A 23902-nucleotide genomic window follows, 5' to 3' on the forward strand; every position below is an offset into this window, starting at 1 on the left:
TCGCGCTGGAAACACAATCTCGCGGTCAGGTACTGTAGCTGCACTCTTTAACAGCGTTTTTGCAACCCTGCTATCAGGACACTATCATGGTACCATGGTACTCTGGCTTGGGTATGCTACCTGTTTAGATCAGTTGGTCGCGACCCGTCCTTACTTGCACCCTTTGGCTAATGATTCTTGTTTCACACTCTCAGCTTCACCCCCCATTGGGAGTATTCTTCTGGAAACGAACCATATATTCTTTTGTTCTTAGATGAGTGTACACACGGCCTCCCTTCTCAAGGAATGTGAGAGGGCAACATAGTAGATTAGGTTGAAAAAAGACAAGTACATCAAGTCCAACCTATGTGTGTGATTATGTCAGTATTACCTTGTAGATCCCTGTATTGTTGGGGTTGTTCAGGTGCTATATAATAGTTTCTTGAAACTATCGATGCTCCCCGCTGAGACCACCGCCCGTGGAAGGGAATTCCACAGCCTTGCCTCTCTTACAGTAAAGAACCCTCTACGTGGTTTAAGGTTAAACCGCTTTTCTTCTAATTTTAATGAGTGGCCACGAGTCTTGTTAAACTCCCTTCTACGAAAAAGTTTTGTCCCTATTGTGGAGTCACCAGTACAGTATTTGTAAATTGAAATCATATCCCCTTTCAAGCAAGGGACAAATGGCGCAAGGTATCAACCAAACATGAAAGAAAAAGATATCAAAATAATAATGTCCCAGGTGTCCAAAATAACGGTATATAACTATGATGTAGCTCCAGCACCCTCACTCCAGTGTATGGTGCGCTTCAAGCTGGTCCTCATCTGGTTCCTGTTTCCTGGCTTCCGGTGCCTGACGAGATGCCGGCTTTACCTTGCTGACACCTGGGTCTCTTCGTTCCCCCCACAGTAAAGCCCCCACCAGCGGAGGACTACACACAGCGGACAGCCTTTCTGCATTCTCCCCAGCTCTTTGTAACATCTTTGGGATCCTGCACTGAGAGCAGCCGTGATCACGTCCCTGGGCTATCTACATGTTATTATGTGCGTTACCCTTACTGAATCTTTGTGAGTAGCCATTTGGCCCTTCATTTTTATATTAAAAATTTACGTTTGATACTGCACTTAGATTGGCGCACCTTGTCTTTTACCTCTATATCCCCTTTTAAGCATCTCTTCTCCAGAAAGAATAAGTTCAGTGCTCGCAACCTTTCCTCACAACTAATATCTTCCAGACCTTTTATTAGCTTTGTTGCCCTTCTTTGTACTCGCTGCATTTCCAGTACATCCTTCCTGAGGACTGGTGCCCAGAACTGGACAGCATATTCTAGGTGTGGCTGGACCAGAGTCTTGTAGAGCGGGAGAATTAATCGTTTTATCTCTGGAATTAATACCCTTTTTAACGCATGCCAATATTCTGTTTGCTTTGTTAGCAGCAGCTTGGTGTTGCATGCCATTGCTGAGCCTATCATCTACTAGGGCCCCCAGGTCCTTTTCCATCCTAGATTCCCCCAGTTCAGATCTTTTTGCAAGATTTCCACATCCTGCAGAGAAGTTATTTCCCTGCTTAGTATCGTCTACAAATACAGAGATTGGACTGTTTTTACCCCATCCTCCTACATGATATGAAGAGAGTTTGTGCTAGTTTCACAGTCTTTACCCATCATTCTACAACTATTATCTGTTTTCTGGAAACGCATTTGACTGATGATACAGTAAAACTTTTGCACAATTCCAATTACTCAGTACAATACCACTCCACTCATACACAGTACTCTAGGGGTAAAAGTGTACTGATTTCAAGGTCTACGCCATTTAAGACACTCTGTCCAAATAGATCCTCAAAGGCAGATATTTTTTTACTGGGAAATTGGGAATCTCATGTGTATTATCGCAATTATCACCAAGGTGACTAAGCGTCTGTCTCAATTTATAGCCAGTCATCCATGTACTCCGTACTAGTTCTGGGGGATTTTAATAATGTATTGGATACCTCTTTAGATCTACATAAGAAATTTTGCCCACAAGGCCCCAGAGCGCCTACAGCCTTTGCCAAATACACCTCAGAGATCGGGCTAACGGACCACTGGCGCTGTAAATTCCCCCATCAGGCCCAATTCTCATGTCATTCCTTAACACATTCCACCCTTTCACATAGACTTAGCACTGGGTTCAGACTTAATGCACTCCTTTAGACCTTAAGTCGCTTAAGTGGACTGTCGCTTAAGTGGACTGTCTGACCACTCTCCACTCCAAATCAAATTATTATTAAATAATTGCAAATTGCCCACTTATTGGAAATTTAATCCCTTTTGGCTTCCCCTTTTCCCAAATACTGACCGTGTACAAACAGGGATTAAAGGCTTTTTGATTGATAACAGACACTCGTCTACCCCGGGTTTTGTCTGGTATGCTTTAAAAGCTTATATTAGAGGACTTATCAAGAGTCATTCATAAAGACTTCAAGTAGGCAGTGGGCGTTAGATAAAAGCAGAACTGAGGTTTTTAAGTGATGCTAATGAAACTAATGAGAGGTCATGAATTGAGGCTCAGCAATTTTACAGTACAATACAACAGGCAGAGAGCATAGGCGTTTTTTTCAAATGTTTTTTGAAGAGGGGGGAAAAGACAGGGCATCTGCTATCAGTGATAGTCAAGTCAGCAGCCACCCTCCTTTATACATAGGATAGCGGTGTCCCCAACACAGAGTGCTACAGACACTGCCACTATTATACCAGTGTTCCATTCCTTTTTTCAGGATGTATATTCATCAAAATTCTTTTATTCTGCACAAGAATTGATTTTCTTGATAGTATACAACTCCCGCAACTTACAGGCCTAGATAGAAAACAACTAAATGCCCCAACTCGTCAGAGGAGTCACAACTAGCAATGGCCACGTTTCCTAATTCCAAGGCACCGGGTAGGGATGGTCTCCCAATAGAACTTTACAAAACAATTTGGGGATATGCTTCTGCCAGAACTACTGGCTACAATTATGGATGCAAAAGATAAAGGGTCTCTTCCGCCTTCCATGTATGAGGCTGTGGTAATAGTTTTGTTGAAGAAGGGAAAGGATCCTTAGCCCGAGTCTTATCGTCGCATTTCGCTGCTGACCGCTCATGTTAAGCTGCTTGCAAAGATTCTGGCCATGAGACTAAGATAACAAGTCTTGTTCAACAGGATCAAATCAGGGTTTATACCCAATCTATCCACGTCACATAACCTTAGCTGTACTTAAACATGCAACTCCCTACAGACAACATTGGTAATAGAGCTATACTATCGCTTGATGTTGCTAAAGCATTTGATCGTGTGGAGTGGCAATATCTGTGGAAAGTGCTTGATAGATTCAAATTAGGGAAGACCTTTATTTCTTGGATTAAATTATTATATAATGAGACTGCTCATCTCAGAATTAATAATACATTATCTCCCTTTCTTAGAGCTACGAAAGGGGACAAGACAGGGATGCCCATTATCCCCATTATTATTTGCTCTTGCCATTGAGCCTTGGCGGTAGCTATCAGGGGGAACTCGAACATTACTGGCTTTAGGAGGGGGGACATGGAAGGAAAACTTGCTCTATATGTGGACAATGCCCTCCTTTTCTTGGGAGACACCTCTAATACTTTGTCACATCTCATGGTTTTGATACACAAATTTTGATCCCGCTATGGCTTCCAGATATATTTGGACAAGTCCATGCTTCTACCCCTGGATCCGATGGGATCACCAATGCCTCACCAATAGCAGAACAAATTAAAGTGGTGGAGACTTTGATATCTGCGCATAGTTTTACATCCCAAATTAGATAATTATGTTAAGTTGAATATTGACTTCCTGATTCAAAAGTTTAAACAAAAAACAGCTAGCTGGATAAAGCTACCATTGACAGTGGTCAGCCGCTGTAACTTGATAAAAATGTTCTGGGCCCCCCAACTTTTATATGCTCTCCATAACACCCCAGTGTGGCTACCGATGCATATTTTGAAAAAATATAATACTATATTTCGTGCCTTGATCTGGAGGAAGCAGATCCCTCGTATTACTTGAAATCTTGCAGGAGTCGAAGGATACAGGAGGGCTAGCACTGCCAAACCTGTATTATTATTTAGCTGCACAATTACAGCATGTCACTGGTTGGCTTAACTCCGAATCATCTGACCCCGGTAAGAGTATACCAATAGCGTTGCTCTCCAACGCCGATCTAGTGGAATGTCTGGAATCAGGAGAATTTAAAGATCTAAGTTTCCCACATTGGCCTAAATTGATAAAACTATGGTGTAAAACTAAACACCACTTTAAGTATTTGGGCTTCACTAATGACACTCGTACAATAGCCACTACTCTGCACTCCACAAACTACAGGGACATACGTCCTGGGCTCTGTATGGTCTAAAATACATTCCGCAATTATATTGTGGTACAATTTTGAAAGATTTTCAGTCGTTGAGAGAGGAGTTTGGCCTACCTAATAAATTGTTCTATCAATACTTACAAATTAGGCATGCCATTTCCTCCCAATCCAAGAGATCTCACTGGGAATACACTAACCATACAGTGCTTAAACAATTGGTATGATCATCATCCAGAAAAGGACAGATATCATCACTACCCTGTTTCCTCGAAAATAAGACCTAGCGTGATTGTCGGTGATGGCTGCAATATAAGCCCTACCCCCAAATAAGCCCTACCCTGTTTCCCCGAAAATAAGCCCTACCCTGAAAATAAGACCTACAAGGACTTTAACTAGGGCTTATTTGGGGGGTAGGGCTTATATTACAGCCATCACCGACAATCACGCTAGGTCTTATTTTCGGGGAAATGGTATATAGTTCCTTTTTAATGCAGGTCTCAAGGGCCATGTCTTGTGCAAACAGAGCTAAATGGTCAGAAGACATAAGTATATTAGTCCATCAGAGATATTGCCAAATAATGTCCCTAAGGTATCCCTATCCTCAGCACAGCGTCCCACCCAACTCTTTATCATGCACCGTACATATCGCACTCCTTATAATTTGCATCTGTGGCACAGAAGGGATACTCCCCTATGCCCACGATGTGAGGTAGACAAGGGTACGCTCATTGATATGTTGTGGAGGTGCCCAAAGTTAAAGAGGTACTGGGTTACATAGTAGGTGAGGTTGAAAAAAGACACAAGTCCATCAAGTCCAACCTATGTGTGATTATGTGTCAGTATTACATTGTATATCCCTGTATGTTGCAGTCATTCAGGTTCTTATCTAATAGTTTCTTGAAGCTATCGATGCTCCCCGCTGAGACCACCACCTGTGGAAGGGAATGCCACATCCTTGCCGCTCTTACAGTAAAGAACCCTCTACGTAGTTTAAGGTTAAACCTCTTTTCTTCTAATTTTAATGAGTGGCCACGAGTCTTGTTAAACTCTCTTCTGCGAAAAAGTTTTATTTCTATTTTAGAGTCATCAGTATGGTATTTGTGTATTGAAATCATATCCCCTCTCAAGCGTCTCTTCTCCAGAGAGAAGAAGTTCAGTGCTCGCAACCTTTCCTCATAACTAAGATCCTCCAGACCCTTTATTAGCTTTGTTGCCCTTCTTTGTACTCGCTCCATTTTCCAGTACATCCTTCCTGAGGACTGGGGCTCAGAACTGGACAGCATACTTCAGGTGCGGCCGGACCAAAGTCTTCTAGAGTAGGGAATTTGCTGCAGGTGTTGGCCTCCCTTACCCTCTGAGGGTGTCCTCAGCGTGACTGCTTGCAAGTCGCATCGGATCGATCCTTCCCGCCTTTGGGACACGAATGGTGTATGGACCCTCTGGAATCATCCAACGGTTTTAAATTTCTGGTCAGGAATTCTCTCGTTTCACCTTTCAGTGGTAACTATACCTTGAATATATATAATTGAATACATGTTGGAATCTCTCCTTTTGTATACTAAATATATCTCTTTATAGCAAACCTACCCCCTGAAGATGACCATGTGGGTCGAAATGCGTCGGCATTTTCACAACAGACCAATGATGTGTGATGCTGTAACTCTGTTTACTTTCTGTAAATGGCATATGATTAGGTATTCTTTGCAATGTGAAGTGTTCCTTACTAAGCTCTGGAGCAACTGCACTTGAAAAGTGCACAGTCCATTTGCTTTATTAAATCAACCCCATGTGCTACAAGTACATCCTAAAGAGTGTAACATGGGGAGTAAAGATAAGTTCAAGAAAATCAGTAACAGAAGGGGAAATATGGATGCTCAAGTTATTTTTGTACCACTTTTAAATGGGAAACAATTCCCTCCAGTTTATCAGAGAGAGGATCAAAAAGGAGAGAAGCATGGATTTATCTAAATTAACAATTAAGAATTTACTCAACTGTCCCATCAGATCCATTGAGCAAACAATAGGTGGCCCAGAATAATCAAGAAAGTCAAGGTATCATCGACATGTCACTGCCACTGTTTTCTTTTCTGTTCCCCTCCTAAATCAAATCCGAGTCTTAATAAAGCTGAAGATTGAAAAGTTTATATAGGACACCATAAGTAACTACTCCATTATCATAATTATTTACTATGCAAGAAAAAAAGCATTTGATTGCAAATATGCTTCACAAATATCTTGTGGATATCTCTGCTTTACATGTTCTGTAGGTGTCTAAACTCGAAAGATATGTAAAAGACACATTTATGTTATGTCTTAATTTTCACTTAACTAAAACTTTTACAAACAAAATCAATAATGAGGTATTAATCGGTTTTACAATGGCATCTTGAATTTCCACGATGCTCATCTATAGGGTATGATCTAAGGCAGGGGTAGGCAACCACCAGCACTGGTGCCGCAAGCGGCACTCGAAGCCTTTTTTGCTGGCACTTGACTCTAGAGCTGCACAATTAATCGTGTAAAAAAAATTGTGATCTCGATTCAACCCCATCTCACATCTCTATTGCAGTTTACCAATTCTTTAATGTAACAAGTGTAGAGACTTCTCTGTTCACTCAGCTGGCAAAAGAAAAAAAACTGGCAGCCTGCCAAGTCTTTAACAACCTTGTTAGTGCTAATAGATAACTAGAAACATTGCAACTCTTCCTTCTTAGATCAAAAGGGATAAACTGTGTGTAAATGCAGCTCATTGTGAGGCTGTTGGAACTCAGTCCAAGTGGAACTGGTCTAAGTGGTGAGTTAAAACCAGAGGGGGGGACCTTGAGTGGAGAGTGAAAAAGTCTTGCTTTTTGATTGCTGGGTTGCATTTTTGGGGCTTTCTTTTAGCTTTTCAATCACCTTTTTCTGGCACTTTTTAAATAGCTTTTTTTTTTTCTTTGGTTCCTTCAGACTACCAATTAAGGGGAGTGGTTAATTGCTCACAGGTGCTTGAGGCCTATATAAAACTTTGTGTAGGACTCATACTGAGTCTGCTCATTGTGTACTGTATACTTGTGTATTGCGAGTGCACGTAGGTCTGTCAGTACCTGTGTATTGTCTTGTTGTGTACCTGTGTATTGTCTTGAGTAATAGTGTCAGGAAGCTAGCTGTTAGGTAATTTGGACAGGGTATAATCCCCAATCCTCACTAAATTTAATAGGTACGATGCCCGGCGGGTGTGGAGAGGCGACTCTTTGTACATCTTGCTGCATGTATGCATTCTTTGATCATCAGATCAAGGGCGAATACTGCTGTGCAAAATGTAAGCACATTGTTTCCCTGGAAACCCAGGTTCTGAATCTGGGGAAGCAACTGTCAGCACTGAGAAGTCCCTCCATACTAAAGGAGAGCCAGGAACGTACATGGCAGGTGCCGACAGGGGCCAGCACAGAGGCGGGTGGAGACAAAGAGGTGCAGGCACTAGCAAAGAGTAGATGGGCGACAGTCAGGAAGGGTAGAGGGGGAAGTGCCAGGGAGGCCGATCCAGGACTTGAGCATCCCAATAAGTACGCTCCATTGAGTGACATTGGTGAAACCAGTCAGGGACCAGCACTGCTGGAGCTGAGGGACTCTCCTAGCTGCCGGGGGAAGAACTCCTCCAGTGAGAGTGGGGGGCCAGCAAAGGGAAAGGAAAGACAGATTCTGGTGGTAGGGGACTCAATTCTGCCAGGAGCATGGCGGACAAGATGGGTGAACTAGAGATACTGTTGTACGAGGAGGATTTGGATTTTGTGGGAATTTCAGAGACCTGGTTCAACAGCTCTCATGATTGGCTGGCAAACATTTAAGGGTATACCCTTTACCGCAAGGATAGAGAGGGTAAAAAAGGGGGAGGGGTATGCCTATATATCAAGAATAATGTACAAGTGAATGTGAGAGATGATATCACTGAGGGAGCTAGGGAGGAGGTGGGATCCTTATGGGTAGAGCTCCAAAGGGATGAAGCTAAGGGGAAAATAATACTGGGAGTATGCTATAGGCCCCCTAACCTGAGGGAGGAAGTGGAGACAGATCTTCTATCACAATTTGGATTAACAGCAAGGATGGGAAGTGTTATCATAATGGGGGATTTTAATTATCCAGACATAGACTGGGCGGAGGGAACCGCGCATTCATTTAAGGCTCGCCAGTTCCTTAATGTCTTGCAGGACAATTTTATGGGTCAGATGGCAGACGCACCAACTAGAAATAAAACATTACTGGATCTACTGATTACCAACAATACAGACCTGATCACGGATGTGGAAATACGGGGCAATTTAGGTAACAGCGATCAAAGGTCAATTAGTTTCAGTATAAATCACACAAATAGGAAACATAGGGAATGCAAAGACACTGAATTTCAAAAGAGCTAACTTCCCTAAACTACAAACCTTGCTAAAAGGCATAAATTGGGATAAATATTAGGAACAAAGAATACGGAGGAGAGATGGGTTTGCTTTAAGAGCATATTAAATAAGGGCATTAGCCAATGTATCCCATTGGGTAATAAATTTAAAAGAGCGAACAAAAGCCCTGGATGGCTTAACTCCAATGTAAAAATGCATATAAAAGCAAAGGAGAAGGCCTTAAAAAAATACAAGGTTGAGGGATCATCAGCATTCAGACTTTATAAAGAATGCAACAAGAAATGTAAGGGTGCAATTAGGACGACTAAGATAGAACATGAAAGACACATAGCGGAGGAGAGCAAAAAAAAAAATCCCAAGAAATTCTTTAAGTATGTAAACAGTAAAAAAGGAGGACATATTGGCCCCATAAAGAATGAGGAAGGACATCTGGTTACAAAGGATGGGGAGATGGCGAAGGTATTGAATTTATTCTTCTCCTCAGTCTTCACGAGTGAATCAGGGGGCTTCAGTAACCAAAACTGCAGTGTTTATCCTCATGACACAACACAGGAAGCACCTCCATGGTTAACAGAGGACAGAATTAAAATTAGACTTGAGAAACTTAACAGTAGTAGATGATAGGCTCAGCAATGGCATGCAATGCCAAGCTGCTGCTAACAAAGCAAACAGAATATTGGCATGCATTAAAAAGTGGATCAACTCCAGAGATAAAACGATAATTCTCCTGCTCTACAAGACTGTGGTCCGGCCACACCTGGAGTATGCTGTCCAGTTCTGGGCACCAGTCCTCAGGAAGGATGTACTGGAAATGTAGAGAGTACAAAGAAGGGCAACAAAGCTAATAAAGGTTCTGGAGGATCTTAGTTATGAGGAAAGGTTGCGAGCACTGAACTTATTCTCTCTGGAGAAGAGACGCTTGAGAGGGGATATGATTTCGATATACAAATACCGTACTGGTGACCCTACAATAGAAATAAAACTTTTTCGCAGAAGAGAGTTTAACAAGACTCGCGGCCACTCATTAAAATTAGAAGAAAAGAGGTTTAACCTTAAACTACATAGAGGGTTCTTTACTGTAAGAGCGGCAAGGATATGGAATTCCCTTCCACAGGCGGTGGTCTCAGCGGGGAGCATCGATAACTTCAAGAAACTAGTAGATAAGCACCTGAATGACTGCAACATACAGGGATATATAATGTAATACTGACACATAATCACACACATAGGTTGGACTTGATGGACTTGTGTCTTTTTTCAACCTCACCTACTATGTTACTATGTAAGTTTAATCACTTAAAGTCTAAACCTTTTTCTGACTTTTGTTTCTTACAAAAGTTAAAATCAGTATTTTTTCCTTTAAAATTACTTGGAACCCCCAAACATTATATATATTTTTTGTTAGCAGAGACCCTACGGAATAAAATGGCGATTGTTGCAATATTTTATGTCACACTGTATTTGCACAGTGGTCTTTCAATCACAATTTTTGGGGAAAAAATACACTTCAATGAATTAAAAAAAACAAAAAAAAAACAGTAAAGTTTGCACAATATTTTTGTTTAACGTGAAAGATGTTACACCGCGAGAATAGTGATCGGTCTTCTAAGCAAAAAAAAAAAAAAAAAAAAATATTGTGATTCTCATTATAGCCAGAATCGTGCAGCTCTACTTGACTGCCTCCTCCATCAGCAGAGCAGCGCGGGGACTTCAGTGAAACACTAATGCATTCCAATCTCAGAATTCCCCATGCTGCACCTGCACTGAGGGGGAGGCACACCCAACTTTTGCTGCTGCGCACTTATTCTCAGCTGTGGGGCACATTTTATGATCCTGCACACAGGCCCACTGCTTTCAGAAAACGCCCCTGACCTAAGCTCATTATTGCGCATCCATTCCAGATGCTTGTATGTGACATCACATACAAGTACGTGGGCTGGATTAGCAGGATGAGTGTGACAGGTAGACGTGTCTCATCTCTGCTTCCTTTCACCATTCTGCAGATCACGCACATCATAGATTAGAAGAGGGTACAGCGGTGGGAAAAATGAACAGGAGGGATTCCGAGGTGGGACAGAAGAGCAGGAGGGTACAGCGGTGGGTCAGATGTGCAGAGAGGTACAGTGGTGGAAGGGATGAGAAGGGGGTTTAGAAGTGGGACAGAAGAGCAGGGGGGTACAGCAATGGGGCAGATGTGCAGGGGGGTTCAGTATTGGGCCAGATGGGAAAGGGGTTAGTGATGGGACAGATGAGCAGGGGGGTTCAGTTTGGAGCAGATTAAAAGGAGGTTCAGTGGTGGGACAGAAAAGCAGGGGGCAGATGTGAAAGGTGTATTGGTGGGATAGATGAGCATGGGGAACAGAGGTGGGGCAGAAGAGCATGGGGGTACAGAGGTGAAAGATGTGCAGGAGGTACTTTGGTGGGGCAGATGAGAAAGGGGGTTACAGTGGTGGGGCAGATGAGCAGATGGGTTCAGTGTTAGGACAGATGAGAAGGTGATGCAGTAGCGAGACAGAAGACCATGGGGATACAGCAGTGGGGCCGATGTGCAGGGAGGTACAGTGGTGGGGCAGATGTGCAGGGAGGTACAGTGAAGATACAGTGGTGGGGCAGATGAGAAAAGGGGTACATTGATGGGGCAGATAAGCAGGGGGGTACAGCGGTGGGGAAGAAGAGCAGGGGGAACAGAGGTGGGACAGATGTGCAGCAGGTACAGTGGTGGGGCAGATAAGAAAGGGGGTTACAGTTATGTGGCAGATGAGCAGATAAGTTCAGTGTTAAGACAGATGAGAAGATGCAGGGGGGGTACAGAGGAGGTGTGGCAGACGTGCAGGGGGGGTACAGAGGAGGTGTGGCAGACGTGCAGGGGGGGTACAGAGGAGGTGTGGCAGACGTGCAGGGGGGGTACAGAGGAGGTGTGGCAGACGTGCAGGGGGGGTACAGAGGAGGTGTGGCAGACGTGCAGGGGGGGTACAGAGGAGGTGTGGCAGACGTGCAGGGGGGGTACAGAGGAGGTGTGGCAGACGTGCAGGGGGGGTACAGAGGAGGTGTGGCAGACGTGCAGGGGGGTACAGAGGAGGTGTGGCAGACGTGCAGGGGGGGTACAGAGGAGGTGTGGCAGATGTGCTGGGGGGGGGACAGAGGAGGTGTGGCAGATGTGCAGGGGGGGTACAGAGGAGGTATGGCAGATGTGCAGGGGGGGTACAGAGGTGGGGCAGATGTGCAGGGTAGTACCACTGCAAATGTGGGGCAGATGTGCAGGGTAGTACCACTGCAAATGTGGGGCAGATGTGCAGGGGGGTACAGTGACGGATCAGACTTGCAGGGGGGACAATGATATGAGGTGTGAAGGTGCATGAATTGGAGCTTATCTGAGGCATGAGAGTGCAGGATGTTAATTTCTCACTACTACAGCATTTACTTTATAAAAAATCCTTTTCGTGATTGAGGGTGTGTAGCTGACATTTCTTGTTATAAAATCAGCACGCTCAATTTCTTTGAAGACATTTTTCAGCATACTGTGCTCAAAAGGTTGCCTACCCCTGGTCTAAGGTCTAAAAGATCAAAGACATAAGTAAAGTAGAGAAAAGCTGTTGTGACGAATGGTGGGTGTCACAAATCATAGCAGTGCTCCCTGTTCTGTGGTACCGCAGTGAAATCACAGTTTTAGAGCACAAGTTACAAAAGCCTTATAGTTTGGGCCTTTGGCAAAAAATCCATGGAACAGATTTTATCTTATAGGAGAAAAATAACACGGTCCACAAAGATGACCTATGTTGGGATAGAAAAGAAAAATCTGCTACTGTTCCCTTCTAAACAATGCTAGTCTCCTGAACACAGCTTTTCACTTCTTTTATTTGACATGGTTCATAAGCCCATGTTAGAAATTTACAGAGAATGCAGCAGCACCCTACAGTTTGCTTAACCTAAAAAGGAGGTCATATCATGCATACACGTACAGCGACCCTGGAAAGTTTGAGTGGTTATATATCACCAATTCATTTTTCTAGATTAAATACAGTTTCTTTAATAAGTTCCACACATAAAAACAAAAAAAGAATAAGCATATTTTACTGCAGACAGAATAAATACCAAGGTCAAATAAAAGCAATAAATGATAGTAAATGGGAATATTAACAGAGTAAAAATAGCTGTCAAATAAAAATATCAATAGAACACAAATTTGAGAGACTGCGGACGCAAAAGGCAAACAAATAAAATACATACTATAAAAACTTTATTTGGTGACATTCCTATCAAATATTTTATTACCTGGGTTGTCTTTTTCAGTGTCAGAATCAAGTTCTTGACAAGAGATGCAGAGTAATTTCTTCTGTCTGTCCTGTAACAATATCGTCTACCAATCGGCAAAACAGACAAGCATGTTAGTCTTTTACATAACAGCAAGAGAGTACACTTTCCTACCAAAATAATATTTAATTACTTACTCCACATGTATCACAGCTTTCACCAAGCATTCTGTATCCCTTTAACAGATAATCTCCCATCAACCGGCTAACCTTGTCTTGACGCTCTTGGCGCGCTCTCACAATTTTCATGTCGGACTCAGATGGGGGAGACCAGTTATCATCACCTAAAAAAATAAATAAAAAAAAATAGATAAATAAAAGTCATTATTAGGTTGACTGCAAAAACATACAAATAGTAGTTAATTTTACACTTAAAAAAATCTTAAAACTGTGCAAACGCAAAGATTTCTCAAGCACGATCATAAATGATGTTTGAAAAACACACATGAATATAAAAATTTCCAGAGTAAATTGCTACGGCAAAAAAAATGTTCACAACACTTGTCAATTCTGGTAAAAATATTTTGCTTGGAGGCGGAGCTAGCAGCAGACATGTGTGCTTTACAGGAGCTCCGGCCGGGACATCCTGAGTGTCAGAGACAAAGATCCTCCACAGCACAGAAACCACCATACTACCTGGACCTTGCAGATCACCGGGGTATGGTTAAATGCGGGCCAGTACTCATGGAAGCGGCCACGGACTGTCTGTCCCGCTATGCATGGGGATCCCAAGATGGCGGCACACACGAGGCAGCAGACAAGGCCCCAGCAGTACACAGCGGAGCTGACAGATCACCCACACATTCTGGGAAGGTAAGCCCGCTGCCCCGCAGATCCCCGGGAAGGAGAAGAGGCTTGTCCATAGACAGACTACCCCACAAAGATACAAGGGACATAGTGCTAGCAGAGGGGGTAGAGGAACCTTCACTAAAAGCAAATCATGGAGGCTATTAACACCTGCCAAACTACTTTGACTGAACACATTGATGGGATGAGGGCTGAAATGTCCTTCCTGAAGCAGGATGTACAGACCACTAGGGAAAGGGCCTCAGAAGAGGAGCAAAGAATTAGTGACATGGAGGACGTGGTGCGTCCTATGGAAGATAAAGTACAAAATCTACACAGAGAAGTAAATTCCCATACAGATAAGCTGTGAGACATGGAAGACAAAGGAGGAACAATGTCCGCTTTGTAGGTTTCCCTAAAAAAGCAGAGGGTAAACACAGCCAGAGGATTTTTTGGAGCTGTGGCATAAAGAGAATATGGCTGACACCACTTTTTCACGCTTAATCGCCATAGAAAGAGCACACAGGATTCCTTCTAAACCTCCTCCCCCCAGTGCACATTCGCACCCTATTATTGCCCGCATTTTGCACTTCAGAGATTGTGAAGGCATACTCAAGAGCAGCTCGTACAGGGGGTGAATTACAATACAATTGGAACCACATTTCCATCTATCCAGATTTCTTTGCGACCACACAAAAACAAAGAGCCAGCTTCATTCATGTGAAAAAAATATTCAGACTTGCAACTTGCCTACAATATGCTGTACCTGGTAAAAAACCCCCACGGAGGCCTCACGGTGGTTGGATATCAGGGGGCGCCGCAGCCCAAATGTGCACTTTTAAATGGACAAGGAGATAACTGATGTGCACATGCGAAATTAGCAACATGGACACTTATGTCATTTCATAGCGATGGGCATACACATTATATCATCTGGTACTACATTAATCTGGCGAATTGTCCCACCTAGTTCTATGCACGAATTAAAACTACAATCTACTGAACTGTTACAGATATAGGAGAAGAGAGAATAAGAACTATTTGGGACCTTGTTTTTCCTTTTGGTTTTGTTTTTCCATTGTTTTTTTTTTCCCCTCTTTCTCCTTCTCTCCGGCTAGTTCCTAGCTAGACTACCTATTGGCTTACCGCCTATGAGAAAGTTTGCTGTTTTTTTTTTTTTCTCTCTCTCCGCTCTTGGCAGCTTCCCTTTTAACTTTTGGTCTCCTAACTCGGAGGGGGAGGGGAGGAGAGGAGAGGGAGAACAGACTTGTTATATTTTTTTTTTTTTTTTTTTCAGTTTTCAAAGTATTTTATAGAAGGTTATAAAGTCTTTACAGTAGTCATTTTACATGTATCAATGCGTAAAAATTATAACATTTTTTCAAATCATAAAATATTTTCCATAACAAAAGTCCCAGCTAGTATTGATAAACATTTCCATACTTGACTGGATATAAGAGGGGTATCAATCCCAACACATGTCCTCAAATGGATCTTAATCGCTCTATAGCTAGCACTCCACTGCAGTATGTTCTATATTCAGCAAGAGAACTCGTTAGTAACAGATTTGTGGAGTGAGATTTAGATAAGAATCATAACGGGAGTGTGTTGTATTTGTCATTCAATGTGTATGGATCTGTCCATAAAGTGTTCAGGGTAGATTCATGAGCTTCTGGAGTACATTTCAGATGTTGGGTAGTTAATTGGTATGTGAAGTGGGTAACCTATGTGTTTATGTGGGTGTTTAGATGGCTATTGTAGATAAGGAGGAGGGGAGGGGGGAGGGAAGGAAGGGAGGAGGGCGATGGAAAGGGGAAGGATAGGGTGGAGAGGGAGGAAGGGGGGGGGTAGGAAGGGAGGTCTCTGACTTCCCTTGGTGAAAGGTATCTAGCCTTGGTATTTTGACTGAAGGATTATTGTTGAGAATTATTGGTTGTTTGTAAGTTATGGACTTCAATGTATCTTAACCTTTATGCGTGATAATTTAGTATATCTTGGTATTCAGGTAAAGTCTGGTAGTGTGTCCAACAGGCCCACTTACGGCTAAATTTCGTCGGCGAGTCTCTTGCAGTATGTATTAGTTTTTCCATTTCTGCTACTTTTTGTATTCTGATGAACCATTCTTTGAGAGTGGGTATCTTTTTTGAGTTCCAGTGTACAGGGATGCATTGTTTTGCTGCGTTAATTAAGTGCATCATTAGTGATTTATGATATGTTTTGTGTGGTAGGGGGGAGAGGTGTAGGAGAAATTGTGCTGGGGTGAATTCTGGATTGTAAGTGGTAATTTGCGCGATGATACGGTGGACCTCAGACCAAAAGGTTTGCAGAGGGGTGCACGTCCACCAAACGTGAAGAAGGGTACCCCTTTCTTGATGGCACCTCCAGCACGTTTCGGGGATGTCGGCTTTAAATTTGTGTAACAGTACTGGGGTATGATACCATCTCGCCTGAATTTTGAACCCATTCTCCTGTGTATAGACATTAGTGGAGCCCTTGTGTATATTGAAAAATATTTGCTCCCAGTTCTCTTCCGAAAGTTGGATGGATAAGTCAGCTTCCCACTTCCTACAGAATGGACTGTCATTTGCTTTCAGGTTAGTGAAGAGGAAGTTGTGTATGCGGGAGATAAGATGGGCTTGTGGCGTTGTTTCAGTACATAATAGTTCGTATGGTGTAAGCTTCTAGAACATTGACCCTTTTTATCTAAGGTTTTGAGGTAGTGGGCTATCATTAGGTATGACCATGGAGGGATAGGCGTTTTTTCGAAGTGGGTTGCGATTTGCGCTGCAGTGAGTAATTTGCCCTGTGTGTGGAATTGATGGGCTCTAATTTGACCCTGTGGTAGATTGTCAGAGAGGAATTGGTGGTGCATGCCTGGCGGGAAGTCAGGGTTCAACTTAATTGGAGTCAGTGGGCCGGGGTTAGAGGAGATAGAGGTCTTCTTGCACGATTGGTGAAAACATCGTAGGGTGGGGCCTATCATCGGATGTGTTTGAATGTCTGGTGGGACTTGTTTTGGGGAATTCCAAGGGAGCGAATTTAGGGATAATTTCGTAAAAGAAGCCTCTAAAGAGACCCAGTCTTTTTTTTTGGGTATGGACATTCCAGTCCACAATCCTAGTTAGGCGAGTGGCAGTGTGGTAGTGAAAGATGTTCGGGAGGCCTATGCCTCCTAGGTTTTTCGGTCGGGAAAGCAGGTCGTGACTGATCCTGTGTCTGTTTTCCCCACAGGAAATTAGAGCATATCTGTCTATGTGTTTTAAAGAAAGAGGGAGGGATCTGTATCGGTATTGTCTGTAGGAGATATAGAATTCTTGGAAGAACATTCATCTTCAGTATGGCTGCTCTGCCAAACCAAGAGAATGTCGGTTTATTCCATGTTTTAAGGTCCGAGTTTAGTCTGTTTAAGAGGGGGAGAAAATTTTTGGTGTACAATTCTGAGAGTTTAGATGGAATCTGGATGCCTAGGTATGTTATCGCATCTGGTTTCCAATGGATTGGGAAATTATCCTTACACTGTTTTACCTGACTGTGGGTTAATGAGATGTTGAGAGCAAAAGATTTAGTAAGGTTAATCTTCAAATTAGAGAGGGTCTGGAAGTGCTTAAATTCAGCTAATACTGGTAAAGTCATTGTCGGTTGTGTGAGGAACATTAGGATGTCATCTGCGTATGCAGCATATTTGTATTCCTTCTCTGGAGATTTAATTCCCTTTATGTCTGGGTTAAGTTTAAGTTTGTGGAGAAAGGGTTCGAGTGCAAGTACAAAAAGGATGGGCGACAGGGGGCATCCCTGTCTCGTTCCGTTGCGGATTGGGAAGGCGTCTGACAGAGTACCATTGACTCTCACTTTCGCTGAGGGATTGCCATATAATGCCAAAATGAGTCCGATCATACGGGGACCAAGTCCTATCGCTTGTAAAACTGCTGTCATGTAATCCCAAGATACTCTGTCAAACGCCTTCTCCGCGTCTAGTGACAAGAAGAAACCGTTTTGCTTAGTTTGGGTTGTCAGGTATTGTATGTTGATTGCTTTGCTTGTGTTATCCCTGGCTTCACAACCAGGGATAAAACCCACTTGATCTGGAGAGACAATGGAAGGGAGGAAGTTTAACAGTCGGTTGGCTAATATTTTGGAGAATATCTTTATGTCCACGTTCAACAATGAGATTGGTCTGTAGTTACCTGTGTGAGAGGGATCTTTACCTTCTTTGGGAATGACTATGTGAGCTTCTAGCATTCCTCCTGTAAGGGGATTTGTGGTGGAGATAGAATTAAAGGTTTTGAGGAATGGGGTTTGTAGTATATCTGAGAAAGTTTTATAATATACTGCTGGGAGACCATCTGGGCCAGGGCTCTTTCCAGGTTTAAGCTGTTTGACTGCCTGTACCCATTCCGTGGAGGATATTGGGGTGTCAAGGGTAGCCGCTTCGTCTAGAGGTATTTTCCCCGGTGTATATTGTTCAAGGAACGATTTAATGTGTTGGGCTCTCGATGCTAGAGATGTGGTGGGTTCTGAGGTGCGTAAATCGTAGAGAGAGGAGTAATATTTTGCAAATTCCTCTGCTATGTCATCATTGCGTGTAAGGGGCTTTCCATTAGCGGATTGTAGTTGGTAGATCCTGTTATTGGCTTTTTCTTTGCGTAGTGCTCGTGCAAGTGGCCACTCTTGTTTCCTAACTCGTAAAAGAGTTTGTGAGATAGAATGAATTTTTTCTTAAGATTGAGGTGTAGCTCATCCTTGAGAAGAGTACGGGTCTCAGTAAGTTCAGAGTGTGTTTGTTGTGCTAGAGTCTGTTTATGTAAGGCTTCAAGTTTCTTCAGTTTCAAGAATAAGTTAGATAGGGTAGCTTTCTTTGCTTTCTTAACAGCTACTGTTAGGGATATCAGTTTTCCTCGTATGACACATTTGTGAGCCTCCCATTGTGTCTGGGTGGAGGTATCTGGGGTGTCGTTTTCGATGAAATAATCCCGTAAGCATGAGCGAATATCTTCTACTTTAAGTTCGTCTGTGAGAAGTGTAGGGTCAAGTTTCCATACATACGATCTGTGAGGGGTATCTGGGAGGGAAAGTGTCATGGATATAGGATGGTGGTCTGAAAATGTCATGGGGTCTATTGTTGCCACTTTCAGAATCGGAAGATTTTGTTGTGTAAGAAACAGGTAGTCTATGCGAGAGTACTTGTTGTGGGGGGTTGAGAAGAAGGTAAAGTCTTTGTCTTTTGGGTGTAATGTGCGCCATGCATCGTGTAGTAATAGTTCTTGTAGGCAGCCCTGATGAGCTCTGGGCTCCCGAGCGGTGGGGGCTGACGCTCGGGGGGTATGTCTTACTTGAGGCGGCTGGATGTGAGGCCTGCATGGTGCTTCTAGGCCGGGGACGGAAGTTCTCGGGGATGTGCCTATCGCAGTGATCTTCTTCACTCCGTGGGGACCGGGACCTGGTAGTTGAGGCACTGCGGGATGTCCTCACCATAGCTGAGGGAGTTCAAATGCTGTATAGCTGAACCTCATGGACGGGAGCTTCAGAACATCGCGTCCATCTTAGAGCGGCTCCAGACTACGCCCCCCAGACTTGTTATATTTTTTATTTTAAACAAAAAAAAGGAGAAGGAAAAAGGGGGGGAGGAAAGGAGAGAAAGTTTTTTTCTTCTCTTTTCTCCCTGTCACCAAGCCGTTTTGGACGCTATCCAGCTCCTCCATGATACACCGCCTATAGCTATGTGGTTTGTCAGATATTACTAGAGACCTGTGACCCCCCCGAGGTCAATTACATTTCTTTTGGCTATGGGATTCAGGCACATAACAGGTTGGGGTTGTGTGCAGGGTGGGACGGGAGAGGTTATTGTTATGTGCTGGTCTGTGCCGTGTGTTGCTGGTGTGCTATGCTCTGGTCCCCACGGGATGTATAAACCATAAGGATCTTGCTCACAGGAGGTTCTCCCAGACATACTACATCCATCTCCTCTACACGTAAATGGAGGGTAAGATAAAATTAATGTCATGGAATGTACGTGGTATGAATTCAAAGGTTAAAAGATCTCTCATATTTGATTTTATAAAGAGGTATAAACCACATATCACCCTACTGCAAGAAATGCATCTGCAAGGCTCTAAAGTTATGGCATTGAAAAAAGCTAACATGAGAGTACTCCATGCTGAATACTCCACATTACTCTAGAGAAGTTGCTATTATGGTCAACAAAAAGGCTGCAGCGCACATTATACAGGTCAAACTAGACCCAAATGGTAGATATGCTATATTGGTGTGCCAAATGTTCAATGTATCCCTAACGTTGGTATGTGTCTATGTTCCACCCCCCTTCTCCTTCCAAATACTAGATACAGCTTCCTTCAGAATATTATTGATTGCACATGCCCCACTACTACTCCTGGGAGATTTCAATGCAGTGTCAGATGGTGCTCTAGACAGACATGGCAATGTATCTGACTCTCGCCATATCCTATCCCCCTGGCTGGAGAGTTATGCTCTCACAGATGTATGGAGACAGAGAAACCCTGGAGTCAGAGAATACTCTTGTCACTCGGAGACCCATAAGACGCTCTCTAGAATAGACTTGGTACTATCATCAGTAGATGAGCTTCCGTATTTATCTGGTGTCAGATATCTCCCTAGAGCTATATCAGATCATTCTCTTCTGGAGGTTACACTAGATCTAAACGATTCACGGGGAAGGAAACCATGGCGGATGAACACAAACTGGCTCCAAGAAGAATTCATTACCAAAAAATGCAAAACGAGCATTGAACATTATTGGAAGGAGAATGGGACGGAAACACCAGTGGCCAATCAATGGGATGCCTTTAAGGCAACTATGAGAGTGGTGTTTGCCACAGAGTTGAGGAATTTTTCTAAAGCCCTCAACTCTGATATGAAAGACGCAGAGGTCAAGGCCACTGACGCTGAAAGAGTATATACACATGACCCGTCTCCTGGTAAATACCAATCTTGGCAAGACCAAACACAACACTACAAACTACTTCTAACTGAATATACTGTAAAAAGACAACTACGCTAGACCCAGTCTTTCTTTCAGTTTGGAGACAAGAGTGGCCGCCTCCTTTCCTTCCTAGCCAGGCCACTTAATTCTCCGATCTCGGTAATGCAACTCAGAAAACCAACTGGCGAGGTGGTAGGGGAATCTCGTGAGATTCTAAACATCTTTCTGAACTTTTATGAAACCCTATACTGGACACAGACCCAACATACTAAATCAGGAATTAGAGAACTTAACCCTTCCTTCGCTAGACCGGGAAGATAGCAAGGTTTTGGAGCAACCAATATCACTGGAGGGGATAAGTGGTGCAATCTCATCCTTCAAACCTGGTAAATCACCTGGCCTAGATGGGTTCCCGGCTGATTGGTACCAGCTACATAAAGGGAAGCTGACACCATCTCTCCAAAAAGTTTTTATAGCAGCAGAAAAGGAAGGCATATTATCAGACTATGCGGGAGGCTTTAATTGTAAGTGATCCCCAAACCTGGGAAAGATCCACAAGAATGTGAGTCATGCAGGCCCATCTCTGATCAATTCTGATGTCAAGATACTGGCCAAAGTCTTGGCCAGTAGACTGATGTCAGTGATCCTTAACCGCTTCAGCCCCAGAAGATTTTACCCCCTTCCTGACCAGAGCACTTTTTGCTATTTGGCACTGTGTCGCTTTAACTGACAATTCCGCGGTCATGCGACGTGGCTCCCAAACAAAATTGACGTCCTTTTTTTCCCACAAATAGAGCTTTCTTTTGGTGGTATTTGATCGCCTCTGCAATTTTTATTTTTTGCGCTATAAACAAAATAAGAGCGACAATTTTGAAAAAAAAAAAACGCATTATTTTTTACATTTTGCTATAATAAATATCCCCCCAAAATATATAAAAAAAACTTTTTTTTCCTCAGTTTAGGCCGATCGTATTCTTCTACATATTTTTGGTAAAAAAAAAAAAAAAAAAAAAAAAAAATTGCAATAAGCGTTTATTGATTGGTTTGCGCAAAAGTTATAGCGTTTACTAAATAGGGGATAGTTTTATGGCATTTTTATTAATTTTTTTTTTTTTTACTAGTAATGGCGGCTATCAGCGATTTTTATTGTGACGTTATGGCGGACATGTCGGACATTTTTGACACATTTTTGGGACCATTGTCATTTATACAGCGATCAGTGCGATTAAAAATGCACTGATTACTGTGTAAATGACACTGGCAGTGAAGGGGTTAACCACTAGGGGGCGGGGAGGGGTTAAGTGTGTCCTAGGGGAGCGATTCTAACTGTCAGGGGGGTGGGCTGCGTGTGTCATTACTCTGATCACAGCTCCCGATGACAGGGAGCTGTGATCAGTGACACTTGTCACTAGGCAGAACGGGGAGATGCTGTTTACATCAGCATCTCCCCGTTCGTCCTCTCCGTGAGGCGATCGCGGGTATCTCTGCGGCGATCGAGTCCGCGGGACCCGCAACCTGACTCACATAGCTCCCGGCCGGCGCACGCACTCAATGGCACGGCGGGGAATTCAAATGGACGTATAGGTACGCCCATTTGCCCAGCCGTGCCATTCTGCCAACGTACATCGACGTGCTCCGGTCAGGAACCGGTTAAACTAATAAATTCTGATCAGACAGGATTCATACCCGGCCGCTCTACCCAAATGAACTTACGTAGATTATATGTCAATCTATAGATCCAACATATGAATAAGGGCAAACCAGTGATAGCGTCTTTAGATACCAAAAAGGCATTTAATTCAGTAGAATGGATCTATTCTCCCTTCTAGGCAAATTGGGCTTTGGACCAAAATTGATATCCTGGGTTAAACTTTTATACAAGGAACCCCGAGCGAGCATTAGAGTAAATGGGCTCATATCTGACTCCTTCCAGAGCCATAGGGAAACGAGACAGGGGTGCCCCCTGTCGCCTCTCCCATTTGCTCTGGCCATTGAGCAACTAGCGGCTAAACTTAGGACCCATGACACTGTACAGGGATTTCTGGTTGGAGATCTAGAGGAACGCGTATCGTTATACGCGGACGACATGCTCCTATACCTGGGGGACTCTGAGTCTTTAACAGCCGCAGTTTCCCTGATTCAGAAATTTGGAGATTTTTCCGGTTTCCGAATCAATTGGACCAAGTCTGTCCTTTTTCCGTTGGATACGCAGCCAGACTTAGTCCTCCCAGCCCGGTGTCCTCTGGTCATTGTAGGAAAATTCAAATACTTGGGGATAATGATCCAATTACCGGTAGATTCATTCATTGAGGCCAATTTATGGCCTATAATTAGAGCATTTAGTGACAGGATATAGAAGTGGAAGAAACTCCCACTTACACTCTATGGTAGAGCCAATTTATTTAAAATGATCTTCCTCCCGAAATTTTTATATGCTGCTCTCCAATGCCCCAATCTACATCCCGAAGAAAATATTCAAACACAACTCCTTGTTGACATATATTTTCTGTGGGGCAATAAGGCAGCTAGAGTCTCCCTGGAGAGATTACAACTACCAGTTCAGAGAGGGGGATTAGCGATACCTGACCTATGCCTATATTACCTAGCATCCCAATTAGTACGTATCCACTGGTGAATGTTTCCACAGCTGAACAATGCTGCAGTTGAAGCAGCAGCAGTAACTTTTTTATGAAACCTTACTAAATTTCTTTTTTAGGAGGAGAGGTGCCCACTGAAGGGGATAAAGAGATACTCAAATCCGCTAAACGGATATCGGGGATCTGTATAAAACATAATGGACAATCCTCTCCACCTATCCCCTAACGCTTCGCTATGGTTTAACCCATGTTTGAAGGAATTTTTTCGCTTAGAGGATGGATTTAGATGGGCCAAAATTTGGTCTCACATACCTACATCAGTTTTATGAAAATGGTTAACTAAAATCCTTTGTACAGCTGAAAAGAGAACTAAATATTCCAGAGGCATGGGAATACCAGTTCACTGGACAGACACGCTGCCCATGCTCAATTTGGGGCGGGACCAGTGTCTCTGGAGAACGCTAAACTGGAAAAATGATTAGCTGCTCCAGACCACGCAAAAAGGATATCTACATACAATACACT

The 23902-nt window shown here is 43.3% G+C and overlaps 1 protein-coding gene across 2 annotated transcripts in view; it reads right to left on the bottom strand.

Moving 5' to 3' along the window:
* The window catches only part of ZNRD2 (zinc ribbon domain containing 2), an 83991-nt gene that overhangs the window by 9444 nt on the left and 50645 nt on the right, over nucleotides 1–23902 (bottom strand). For both annotated transcript variants that reach the window (XM_073605159.1, XM_073605158.1), the window contains exons 2-3: nucleotides 13175–13320; nucleotides 12999–13083 (exon numbers count right to left, since the gene is read on the bottom strand). In XM_073605159.1, coding sequence (XP_073461260.1) covers nucleotides 12999–13083; nucleotides 13175–13320 — 231 coding nt within the window. The remainder of the gene's footprint in view (nucleotides 1–12998; nucleotides 13084–13174; nucleotides 13321–23902) is intronic.

The sequence above is a fragment of the Aquarana catesbeiana genome, linkage group LG11 (genome assembly GCF_042186555.1).
Source record: "Aquarana catesbeiana isolate 2022-GZ linkage group LG11, ASM4218655v1, whole genome shotgun sequence".
NCBI lineage: Eukaryota > Metazoa > Chordata > Amphibia > Anura > Ranidae > Aquarana > Aquarana catesbeiana.